Raw genomic sequence first — 13,377 nt, forward strand, 5'->3', positions numbered from 1 at the left:
GAGAAGTGAGTTATTCAAGAAAGTCACTGGAGCAGTAGTAAGTGCTCAGTAAATCTTCTGTTACTAATGTTATTGTCATTGCTCATAGCAGATGAGAAATAGAAACTGGAAAAAATGAAGCGTATTACCTAAGATCACACAGCTGGTTGGAAGGAGAGTTCTGGCTCAGCCCATCCTAACCATGGGGACTCCTGGTACTGGAATCTTCCCACTGTGCTTTCTTTGTGTACCCCAAGGCTCTGTCAATGAAGTCAGCCTTTATCTTTCAATTCAGTCCTTCATTTTCTTCATTCTTTTCATTTTCTTTGTTTCTCACACTTAGAATTGTTGGGTATTGTCTTTCCAGTTAGACGTTGTCAGACAAAACAGTAACAGGTTTTGGGATGGCCCCTTCCCTGTGGGTAGGCTGTCCTTGACACGAAGGTGTCACTCTGAATTCTGTACACACACACACACACACACACACACACACACACACACACACACACGTTAGAGAACATCTTATAACTATTAAAGCATATAATGGCATACTTTAAGAGCTTTAAATATTTATTTAGTATTTAGTGCACGTGTGTGTGTGTGTGTGTGTGTGTGTGTGTGTGTGTGTGTGTGTGTATTCTTTTACTGGCTCTGATTCCAGGGACAAAGTGTGTTTCTCTGGCACTGGTTTTGGGGTCAGGGAGAATTTCTTTGGTTCTGGTTGCAGGGCCATAGTGTGTTTCTTTGGTTCTGCTCAGGGTGTGTTTCTTTGATTGGCCCCTTTTCCCTACAATCAGGCCAGGCGACACACGCATTTATTGGTGAGCCATCTTGACAGCCCACTTTAAGAGCTTTATAAACAAGTAATTAATACTCCTCATAAAAAGGAGAATATTATTGTTTTGGTGATACTCATCGTCTTTTCACATCCCTTTACAGCAGGCTGGGGAAGTCACTCAAGTGTGAAAGGGACTGGGACTCAGGGTCACATGGATGAAGCTCAGATTCTGGCTTCTCCATGTCTTGTCTGAGTCCCTGCATTTTGCCATCCTCTTCTGTACTGTGGGGTAGGTTAAGGATTGCAGCTGATTCTTCATACACTCTGCACACAGCTTTCACTCAGTGATGGTGGTATTGCTGCATCCAGGAGCTGATTTTATCCCAAAGTCACAGCTAGGCCGGCAGCCAGGCTATTAATTGTTCACAGGTTGCTGTCTGCAGTGTTTCTTTTGGGTGTGTTGCTTCTTTGCATTTTAAGTGCAAGAGTTTTGACCTTTCGGTCACTAATTTATTTTTAATGTGTCTATTATGGACAGGCCACTGGCTGTGTGTATCATCAGGTCATGTGCAATGCCTTTGTTGCCAAAATCCCAGGTTTACCTCATGTCACAAGGCAAAGTTAATGTTAGTGAAGCCACATGACCAAGGAGAGCCAGCAATGACACTTGCTGGAGCTGTCAGATGGCATTTGGGCAGCTCCTTTCAGGAAGGGGAGCAGCGGTAGCTTATGGAGTTTTTAGCACATACCTGGCAGCATGCAGAACAGTGACACTGAGGAAGCACCATAGCTTATCTCTCACAGACTCGGAGGGTTTGGAGAAAAGAGATGAAGTGGAAGCAGGTCACAGTAAAGCACCCTGATCCAGCCTGGATTACTTAAGTGGGCTGTGGAGTAGGTGTTACATGAACACCCACAGTCTGCTGAGAGAGACAAGTAACCCTACTTAAAGCATGACTCAGAATGGTCATAGAGTTAGAAGTAGGGAGAGCAGAGAGGAATTCTGTGGCATGTGTAAATTTGGGGATACTGAGTTGTTGAAATGGGCATAGGAGCGTGCTGAGGAGAGGTGGGTGCTGGCAGTCAGGAAGAGAAGGGTTTGTTCCATGTTTCTGGATTGGAGGCTTGTGGGAATGGTGGTGGGGGGACAGGCTGGAGGGGAGAGCAGAGAGATAAGTCATTGAGCAACTTGTGCACTATGTTGAGAAGATATAGGTAAGCAAGTGGGCAAGAGAAGACTGTAGTATACCAGTGTTTCGGCACGATCGTTCTGAACATCTAATAGAACAAGTGAGAAATAAAGCCCTGAATTAAACCTCAGAAGAGAGAACAAACAAACAAATAGCAATGTGGGTAACTAGATGACACTATCAGAGCTTCAGGGGCTAAGAGAAATAGGACACCAGAATGTGCACAGTATTTCATGAGGCCTCTATGATGGCAGAAAATCTGAGTGGTCAGCTTGATATGTGGTTAGTGACCTGGGTACTGAGGAACAATAGGATTTGTATAGGAGGCAGGAAGTGGCACTGGGTTGTATAAATGTGGGAGATGGTCAAGAAGATACCTCTACTGAAAAACAATGATAAATAATCCAATTGCATGTTCAGCTTGGTTGTAAGTTGAGAAGGCTTTGGATGTGAGATGAGGATTTTAAACTTATATTAATCGATAAGAAGCAATTTACGATCCCTTAATATTTTCAGTGTCAGTTAGGACTGTGCCTCTTCATCCAGGTTCTTCATCATGTTGTACCTAGAGTGAGAAGTTCTATTCTTGCACTTAATGGACATGTCAAGAGGCAGCATTACTTTTGACTTGGAAACTCTGGTCCTGCTTTGGCTTTAGAGACACTGGAATAGCACTGTCTGGAAACAAAGACAAGTAACTTAGTGCCCGAAGAGAGAGGTGGTGTCAACAGAAAGATGAAGAAAGCTGCTTGCACTGCAGTCTTTTAGGGATACGAAAACAGCATGCGTGTTCTGTTCTCATTCTAGACCCATTATGGATTTGTTACTTGATCTTGCTAAGTTTTCCTACTGAGTTCAATGGCAGACTAGAACTGCTGTGAAGAACATATTGCTCTACGTGGTTGGTATCTAACTGAACACAGTTGGTACTGGAATTCAAACCAATTTAACATGTCTGGCATGAAAACTATGCTGCAACTATATCCCAGTACAAATGAATGTTTGCTTTTCCAGGTAGAACTTGCAGAAATCTGTGCCAAGAGTGAGCGTTACATAGGCACTGAAGGAGGAGGCATGGACCAGTCCATATCATTTCTTGCAGAAGAAGGAACTGTAAGTAGCATTGAGCCAATTGGAAATTTTAACTTGGGAAAATTCTCTGGAGGGGAAGGCCTGAAGCCCCCAGCACATGCGGTGATGGGACATCTACTCTTTCAGGCTCTATTGGAGAACATTGCCTAACTGTTCTGTAAGTCAGGGATAAGGGTAGTGAATATAATCTATTTCATATTGATCCCCTCTACCTTAAGCATTCAGAATCACACTTCAAACTTATTTTTCTCTTGTGTCTAGGACACCCCCACCCCATATCTCATTGCTAAGATGAGATTTCTCAATTCCTTCCTTGGGACCTCCTTTCCTGACCTTGCATGAAATCACTTCATCTTGTGGTGTTTCATAATCTCATGTTGGCTTTAAACCCAAATGTTAGTCTCTTACCACATATATGCACAACCCCTCTTTTTGTAAATTACTCTTTGGTGTCATTTTTTTCTGTCAACATTTTTGGGGCTTTGGTGGTGGGAGGAAAAATGTTGATGGCGGGCCAGGGGTAAATTCTTGAGTTCAATACCACTTCCTCTTGGCTATCAGCTCCTTCAGGCAAGGCAGAGGTTTGGGTTTTTGCCTGTGAACTGCCTGTTACCAAAATAGAAGCAGGCATCTCTTTAAGATCTGCCTTAGTTTTGCATGAGATTCCTTCAGGTTTGGATGTTTTCCAAGAACACCTGGATCTGTCTTATTAAGAATATGTTTTTGTTGATTCTTCTAAGTAAAAGACATGAGGTATGAGGAAATTTGCTTTAACACTAAAATTATACTCTAGGTGTTTTGGATGTGAACTGGCGAGCAGATGTTGTGGCGGGAGTTGTGTTGTTAGAGTAAGTTAGGTACAGGGTTTGGAGGGAGTCCTCATTGACTGCACTTGCAAAGTGCATCACCACCTGACTCCCAGTTTCTGCCTCCAGTTTAGCCTCTCACTCTACAAGCTCTAAACTTCAGTTGGATATCAGTGCACAAAGCTTTCGTCACACTAGTGTCATTTGTTAACGTTCCACACTACAGAAACTCTTCCTTCTTTCTGCCGTCTTCAAGCATCCTTTAGGACTCAGTGTATATTTCCCTTTTCAAAGGCTACACTAGGTTGTCTGATTAGGTCCTTCCATTAAGCATCCGTGTAAGACCCTAAACTTCATGGTGCTCCCATGGACTCACATGGAAATATAAGTTCATGTCTTCCCGTAGCAACTGTGGTCTCCAGGAGGGCAGAGGAAGCGCCTGTCCTGGTCACTGTTGTGCTTCCAGCACCTAGTGCAGTGTCTGGATATTGGTAAATGGTGTTTGAATGAATGCACCATTTTTGTAGAAGCCTTTCTTAAGATGGAATAAATGCATAAAAGCTTGAACGTGTCTTCCCAAATCCTAATAAATGATTGTCTCCTCCATCACTTTTCTTTCAATAGGCTAAGTTAATAGAGTTTAGTCCTCTGAGAGCGACTGATGTAAAACTCCCTAGTGGAGCAGTCTTTGTGATTGCCAACAGCTGCGTGGAGATGAACAAGGCAGCCACTTCCCATTTCAACATCAGGGTGATGGAGTGTCGGCTGGCTGCAAAGGTACGTATGTGGCAAACAGTGATCCCTGCAGTGTGCCTGCTCTTCTGCTTAGCCTCTATTGGTTTGTAGTTCCCTACACTTAGAGTGTTCTGACTGTAGTGCAGCACTCTTAATTGCAAGTCTTTGGGTCCAAAGCCATCGGTTCTGAACAGATAAAATCTCCTGCTCTATGCTCGCTCTTTCGGAACTGGAAGAAGTTCACAGCTGAGTTTCCAGAGTGTCAGAGATCTCTGTTTGGAAGACTTATGGACCTGGTGAGTCAGCATGTCCACACTGAGCTCATTCTCCCCTTACCCCTGAAAGCTGTTTATTCTTCTACCAGTCAGATTGGCATGCATTGACTCCTGCATTCTCTTCTGCCCTGATCCTTAAATCTCTGTTTGCCTTCTTCCTCCTCATTCTGCAAATAATGGGATGATGGTGTAGAAATGTAAGCCTGATCAAGCAGCCCCCTTGTTCACCACTTCCCCCGAGTTTCCCATTGCTTTGGCATAAAGTAAAAAAACTCTTGCCATGCTGAACTGAGTTGAGCTGCAAGTAGCTGGGCAGGAACTGTCAGACAGTGGAGGAATTCACACTTAACCACTGCAGGGAAAATAGCTAATGGGATATAGTGTAAGAAGAAGTGGTTGAGGCAGTGACTACAATACCACCTACGGCAAAGGACTCTTGGCTCGGGTGAGGGTGGGGCTGGGCTTTCTCCATTTAGGAGACTTGTTCAGTTAGGGTGAATTTCTTCATGTGCACTTTCCCGGCCTGTAATTCATGCCATATGAAGGATGGCAGTCTAGGCTGGCTGGGTACCCTCACCTGCTGCCCATGCAATTTCTAGTTGTGCAATCTCTGCCATGTAAATAAGGGAAGCACTGGCTACTCATAGTTCAGTCCTGGTCCAAGGCTCAGGTCACAGGCCTCCAGGCTGAAGTTCTATGGTGTTAGGTTACAGCATTTCAAGACTGGCAGTTTGGGATTCCTGGACCTTGCTAGTGAAAATTCTCTAATGGGAACCAGCCACATTTTCTGATCTTTTACTAAGTGTCCTCCCCTCACACTTCATTATCTCTGTGAGGCCCAAGGCTGGTGTATCTTACCTCAGCATCTCCTAGCATGCCCTGCAGTCACTATGGCAGATACCACTCTTATCTCAGACTTCCCACATTTCCAGGATAGTTTTTTTTTCTTAGCCCTCTTTGAAATACTTCTAAACAACCCCCAAAGAAGTCTTGCTTGACTTCCTTATTCCTAAGCTAAGTAGAGATCCCTCTACAATTTGTAGCTCTTACATTTATTAGCAAGTTAGCTATACTTGTAAAATATTGTCAAGTGGAGAGAAATAACTGGGACAGAGTAGTCATTCCTTCATCCAATAGAGTTCATTCTGAGCTCATGTCAGCCAGTTAAGGACACAAGGGTTAACAAGATGGATGTAGTCATTTCTCAGTTAAGGATACAAGGGTTAACAAGATGGATGTCGACATTTCTCAGGTAAAGCTGAGTGTGAAAGAAGAGACAGGTGTTAATCAAATGCCTGTTTCCAGAAAACAGTGACTTGTCATCAGTTACTGCCTGTGACTCTTATAGTCTTTATGTCCTCCTTTCTGCAACGATCCCCAAGCCTTGGGAGGAGGGGTGTGATACAAATGTCCCATTTAGGGCTGAGTGTTCCAAAGTCTCTTATTCTCCTCACCTTGATCAGTTGTAGGTCTCTATTTGATAGCAATAATAACTATTATTCTACTAAATGGGTGTAATATTAACCTACATTATTAAGTCCTAATGACTTAGCATTGTAACATAGATCCATGTATCCCTCCACTCGCAACAAAATCTTCTATTTGACTCCATTTTGTAAAGCTGTAAGCATAAAGTTACTTTTTCCCTGGAAAATTTGGGGAGTGAACTTTTTTTAAAATGAAGATTTAGAAATTTAAATTTGGAATCTACTCATTGAGATAATTGTTAAATTATGTAGGGAAATATTTTAATATTAAGCTTCATAGCATCTTCTCAGTACACGTATGTGGCAGACGTAGTGGTTATTCAATGACTGTTTTCTGCTGGGACATGCTTCCTCTTCGGGAGGTGGAAGACTTCAATGTTATCCTTGAGGGCTTACTCATTTGTTTTTTATCGTGAGGTCGATGAGTAAGTGTTGTCTTCCCAAGGAGACTCCAAACATATACAACATTATTTTCAGGGTTTTACCATGGAATTCAAGCCCCTCTGCCAGAGCCACAGTGACCTGGGACAAGTGTGATGCATGCGACGGGTTCATGCTGTGACAGCTCTCTTCCAAAGACACCGGAAGGATCCAAGAACTGGTGTCTGGGAAGCTTTACTGAAAGTTCTGGGCTCTTTGGGGGAATGTCTTCAGAGAGCTAACTAGAAGAGAGGGCATGTCTTTTGTAGCTGAAGCTTTTAATCAAATTCAGGACCTCTCATTCTTGAGGATGTCTTGGGAAGACATTGCAATGTATCCTAGGCTGGCCTAGAACTGGTTGAGAAGGGCCTCAAATTTGCCATATTCCAGCTTCCATCTCCTAAGTGTTGGGATTACAAGCATGTGCCAGCTGAAATATGATTGGAATTACTCTGCATGTGTTTAAAGGTACTTTGACATTGAAACTGGCAACTGAATTTGACTATTTGGTATACATTGATCCAAGATAACACAGATACAACACATTTTAAAAACCAAAGTTGCTTATAAATAAGCTTCATTCAGTTAAAAGAGGCACATTTCCTTTCTTTCAATTAGTTCTTTGAGAATTTCATGCCATGTATTTTGATAGTAACCACCCTCCCCTAGCTGTTTTCAGATCTACCTTATCCCTTAACCAGCCATATTTGTGTTTCCCCTCTCCTTTTTTGTTTTTGAAATAAACCATGGAGTTCATGATGGGTGTGATGGTATACACTTTTAATCCTGGCACTGGGGAAGCAGAGGGACAGCCTGGTCTACACAGCAAGTTCCAGGCCAGCCATTGTGACATAGTAAGACCCTGACTCAAAAACCAAGCCAAACTGAACTAATTGAAACAACAGCAATAGCACTCCAAAACTACAACTCCAATTAAACCATCAAGTTCAGTTATTCTTGGATGCATGGCACTATGCTGGGGAGCATGGCTGAACTACCAGCGCCATGCTCTTAGACCTGACTTAAAGAAAGCTGACTCTCCATTTCCTATCAGCTATCAGGTGCCAATAGTTTCTTGTCTGGGAGTGGGATGTCATGTCCACCTTCTGTCTTCATGCTGAGATTTTGCCTGACTTGAGCTTGCACAGGTTTTATGTTTGCTGTCACAACTGCTGTGAGTTCATATGTTCACCTACCCTGTAGTGTCTGGAAAGCACTGTTTCCTTTTAGTCTTCCACTGCCTCTGGCTCTTAGAATCTTTCCACCCTTCTTTCTCAGTGAGCACTGGGAGGAAGGGATATGATATGATATCCCGTTTATGATGAGAATTTTTCAGACTCTTATTCTCTGTAACTTGACTAGTCCTGGATCTCTATTAATTGCCTCTATTGCAGAAAGAAGCATTTTCTGGTGTGAGTTGAGAGATGCAGCAGTTTATGAACATAATAAATATTAGGAGTTGGTTTAATACTATGTCTATTCAGCAGAATAATAGTAGTGGGTTCTCTCCTAGGGTCTATGACCTGTCGAGCCTTAGGTTCTTGGAACCAATAATTATTTCAAGTATGTGTTTCATCTTAAATCCAATCAAAAGTGATTGGTTACTCCCATGACATTGGTTCTATTATTGCACCAGTGGACATGTTGAACCAGGTCAGTTGTTGTAGCTTGCTACTGCTGGAGAAAAGTAATCATCAATCTTACACAGCTATGAACACTGAAATTCACAATTAATTTTTAAAGGGGAAATATAAGAAGGCAGCATAACATCCATTGAAGATTATAATTTGGTTCCTTTTCAAAAATGGAGGAGAATTCAGATATCATTTGGCCTCATTCTAGCTTCTCAAATTTCTGAGAAATAACACATTAAATATTTTTTTCTTTTTTCTTTAAATTAGAAACATACATGCTTCAAATGTCAATCCCAGGTCCCCCCTTCTCCCTCCCAGTCCCACCCTCATCCCCCCAACCCCAGCCCAATCCCTACATCTTTCCCCAGGGAGGGTGAGGCCCTCCTTGGGGGGGATCTCCAGAGTCTGTCATTTCATCCAGGGCAGGACCTAGGCCCTTCCCTATGTGTCCAGGCTGAGAGAACATCCCTCCATGTGGAATGGGCTCCAAAATTCCATTTGCATGCCAGGGATAAATACTGACCTACTACCCAAGGCCCCTGAGATTTCTGAGGCCTCCTCACTGACATTACATTCATGGAGTTTGGATCAGTCCCTTGTTGGCCTCTTAGCCATCAGTCTGGGGTTCAAGAGCTCCCCCTTGTCCAGTCAGCTGTCTTTGTGGGTTTCACCAGCACTGTCTTGACCCCTTTGCTCATCACTCCTCCATCTCTGTCACTGGGTTCCAGTGGGTCAGTTCAGTGTTTAGCTGTGAGTATCTGTATCTGCTTCCATCAGTCACTGGATGAGGGTTCTAGGATGTCTTATAAGGAAGTCATCAACCTTATCATTAGGTAGGGGCTATTAATGTAGTCTCGCTGCTATTACTTAGTTTTCCAGTTGGTGTTATCCTTGTAGATCTCTGGAAATCTCACTGGTGTCAGCTCTCTCCTCAAAGCTATAATGACTCGATCTATTATGGTATCTCTCATCCTGGTCTCCTCTATTCTTACCCCAACTCAACCTTCCTGCTCCCAAGTGTCTTCTTCTACCCTCCTCTTATCCCCCTCTCTTTTTCCTGGTTCCCTCTCCTCTTCCCACATGTTCCCAATCTGCTCAGGAGATGTTGCCTCTTTCCACTTCACTGGAGTATAATGCATATCTCTTGGGAACCTCCCTGTTTCCCAGACTCACTGGCCCTGGGATTGTAGGCTGACACTCCCCTGATCCATGTCTAAAATCCATATATGAGTGAGTACATACCATATTTGTCTTTTTGTGACTGGATTAACTCACTCAGGATGGTTTCTTCTAGTACCGTCCATTTGCCCGCAAATCTCAAGATTCCATTGTTTTTTACCGCTGAGTAATACTCCATTGTGTAAATAAATGTACCACATTTTTCTATCCACTCTAAAGTTGTGGGGCATCTAGGTTGCTTCCAGGTTCTGGCTATTGCAAATAATGCTGTTATGAACATCGTGGAACAGACATCCTTGTTGTATGAATGGGCATCTTTTGGGTATATGCCTAAGAGTGGAATTGCTGGGTCATGTGGTAGACTAATTCCCATTTTCCTGAGGAATCTCCATACTGACTTCCAAAGTGGCTGTACAAGTTTTCACTTCCACCAGCAATGGACAAGTGTTCTCCTTTCTCCACATCCTCTCCAGTATAAGCTGTCATTGGTGTTTTTGATTTTAGACATTCTGACAGGAGTAAGATGATATCTCAGGGTTGTTTTGATTTGTATTTCCCTAATGGCTAAGGATGCTGAGCAGTTTCTCAAGTGTCTCTCAGCCATTTTAGTCTCCTCTATTGAGAATTCTCTATTTAGTTCAGCCCCCCACTTTTTAATTGGATCCTTTGGTGTTTTGGAGACTTGCTTCTTGAGTTCTTTGTAAATTTTGGAGATCAACCCTCTGTCAGATGTGGGGGTAGTGAATATCTTTTCCCAATCTGTGGGTTACCTTTTTGTCTTGCTGACTGTGTCCCTTGCCTTACAGAAGCAACTCAGTTTCAGAAGGGCCCATTTATTAATTGTCAATCTCAGTGTTTGTTCTACTGGTATTACGTTTAGGAAGCGGTCTCCTGTACCAATTCGAGAAAGTGGGTACCTCCCACTTTCTCTTCTAACAGGTTCAGTGTGGCAGGATTTATGTTGAGGTCTTTGATCCATTTGTACTTAAGTTTTGTGCATGGTGATAAACATGGATCTATCTGCAGTCTTCTACATGCCATTACCCAGTTATGCCAGCACCATTTGTTGGAGATGCTATCTTTTTTCCATGCTCTCTCAGCCTGGACACATGAGGAAGGGCCTAGGTCCTGCCCTGGATGAAATGACAGACTCTGGAGATCCCCCCCCCTAGGAGGGCCTCACCCTTCCTGGGGAAAGATGTGGGGATTGGGGTGGGGGTGGGGGAGATGAGGGTGGGACTGGGAGGGAGAAGGGGGGGACCTGGGATTGACATTGTATAATTTTAGCTTCTTTGTCGAAAATCAGCTGTTCATAGATTTGTGGATTAATCTCAGTGTTAAATTTGATTTCATTGGTCTACCTGTCTATTTTTGTTTCAATACTAAGCTGTTTTCAGGACTATAGCTCTATAATGGAGCTTGAAATCAGGGATGGTGATGCCTCCAGATGTTGCTTTGTTGAGTAAGGTTGTTTTGGCTATCCTGGGTCTTTTGTTTTGCCATGTAAAGTTGAGAATTGTTCTTTCATGGTCTGTGAAGAATTGTGCTGGAAATTTGATGGGGATTGCATTGAGTCTATAGATTGCTTTTGGCAGGATTGCCATTTTTACTACATTGATCCTACCTATCCAAGAGCATGAGAGATTTTTCCATTTTCTGGTGTCTTCTTTAATTTCTTTCTTTAAAGACTCAAAGTTCATGCGATACAGGTCTTTCACTTGTTTTGTTAGCGTTACCCTAAGACATTTTTATGTTGTGTGTGGCAATTGTAAAGGGTGATGTTTCTCTGATTTCTTTATCAGCCTTCTTATCATCTGTATATAGTAGGGCTACTGATTTTCTTGAGTTGATCATATATCCTGCCACTTTGCTGAAGGTGTTAATCAGCTGTAAGAGTTCCCTGGTAGAGTTCTTTGGGTCACTTATGTAAACTATCATAGCATCTGCAAATAGTGAAAGTTTTATCTCTTCCTTTCCAATTTGTATCCCCTTGATCTCCTTTTGTTGTTTTATTGCTCTAGCTAGACCTTTGAGTACAATATTGAAGAGGCATGGGGAGAGGGGATAGCCTTGTCTTGTTCCTGATTTTAGCAGAATCATCTTGAGTTTCTGTCCATTTAGTTTGGTGTTGGTTGTTGGTTTGCTGTATATAGCTTTTATTATGTTTAGGAATGTTCCTGTTATCTCAGATCTCTCCAAGACCTTTATCATGAAGGGGTGTTGGATTTTGTCAAAGGCTTTTTCATCACCCAGTGAGATGATCATGTGAGTTTTGTTTCTCAGCTTGTTTATATGGTGGATTACATTGATGGATTTTCGTATGTTGAACCAACCCTGCATTCCTGGGATGAAGCCTACTTGATCATGGTGGATGAGTTTTTTGATTGTTCTTGGATCCGATTTGCCAGTATTTTATTGAGTATTTTTGCATCAATGTTCATTAGCGAAATTGGTTTGAAGTTCTCTTTCTTAGTTGTGTCTTTGTGTGGCTTGGGTATCAATGTTATCGAACCCTCATAAAAAGAGTTCGGCAAAGACCCTTCTGCTTCTATAGCATGAAATACTTTGAGGAGAATTGGTATAAGCTGTTCTTTGAATTTCTGGTAAAATTCTGCACTGAAGCCATCTGGCCCTGGGCTTTTTTTGGTTGGGAGACTTTTGATGACTGCTTTTATTTCCTTAGGTGTTACAAGTCTATTTAAATTGCTTATCTGTTCTTGATTTAATTTTGGCAGGTGATATCTATCCAGGAAGTATTCCATTTCCTTTAAATTTTCGAATTTTGTGATTTCAGGTTTTCAAAGTATGACTTGATGATTCTCTGGATTTCCTCAGTGTCCGTTGTTATGTCAACCTTTTCATTTCTGATTTTGTTAATTTGCATGTTCACATTCTGCCATTTGGTGAGTTTGGATAAAGGTTTGTCTATCTTGTTGATTTTCTCAAAGAACCAACTCTTTGTTACATTGATTCTTTGTATTGTTTTCCTAGTTTCTGCTTTATTGATTTCAGTCCTCAATTTGATTATTTCCTGGCATCTACTCCTCCTGGGTGAGTTTGCTTCTTTGTATTCTAGAGCTTTCAGCTGTGCTGTTAATTCTCTAATGTAACTGTTCTCCAGTTTCTTCATGTGGGCACTTAGTGCTATGAACTTCCCTCTTAGCACTGCTTTCAAAGTGTCCCATAAGTTTGGATATGTTGTGTCTTTATTCTCATTGAATTCTAGGAAGTCTTTAATTTCTTTTTTTTATTTCTTCCTTGACCCAGGAGTGTTGCAATAGCACATTATTCAATTTCCATGAGTTTGTAGGGTTCCTGCAGTTTGTGTTGTTGTTGAACTCTAACTTTAATGTATGGTGGTCTTATAAGATACATGGAGTTATTCCAATTTTTTTTGTACCTGTTGAGGTTTGCTATGTTGCCAAGTATGTGGTCAATTTTTGAGAAGGTTCCATGTGGCGTTGTGTTTGGATGGAATGTTTTATAGATGTCTGTGAAACCCAATTGGGTCATAACTTCTATTAGTTCCTTTGTTAAGTTTCTGTCTTGTAGTCCTGTGTAGTGGTGACAGTGGGGTGTTGAAGTCTCCCACTGTAAGTGTGTGAGGTTTTGTGTGTGGTTTGAGTTTTAGTAATGTTTCTTTTACGAATGTGGATGCCTTTGTATTTGAGGCATAGATGTGCAGAATCAAGATTTCATCTTGGTGGATTTTTCCCGTGATGACTATGAAATGACCTCCTTCATCTCTTTTGATTGATTTCAGTTTAAAGTCTAGTTTGTTAGATATTAGGATTGCTACTCC

The 13,377-nt window shown here is 42.0% G+C and overlaps 1 protein-coding gene across 7 annotated transcripts in view; it reads left to right on the forward strand.

The window, feature by feature from the left end:
* Galk2 (galactokinase 2) overlaps positions 1-13,377 on the forward strand; it is a 117,736-nt gene that overhangs the window by 58,986 nt on the left and 45,373 nt on the right. For all 7 annotated transcript variants that reach the window (XM_021226302.2, XM_040746217.1, XM_013112386.3 and 4 more), the window contains exons 6-7: positions 2,962-3,060; positions 4,470-4,622. In XM_021226302.2, coding sequence (XP_021081961.1) covers positions 2,962-3,060; positions 4,470-4,622 — 252 coding nt within the window. The remainder of the gene's footprint in view (positions 1-2,961; positions 3,061-4,469; positions 4,623-13,377) is intronic.

This window comes from Mesocricetus auratus, unplaced genomic scaffold, assembly GCF_017639785.1.
Source record: "Mesocricetus auratus isolate SY011 unplaced genomic scaffold, BCM_Maur_2.0 Super-Scaffold_100004, whole genome shotgun sequence".
Classification (NCBI taxonomy): domain Eukaryota; kingdom Metazoa; phylum Chordata; class Mammalia; order Rodentia; family Cricetidae; genus Mesocricetus; species Mesocricetus auratus.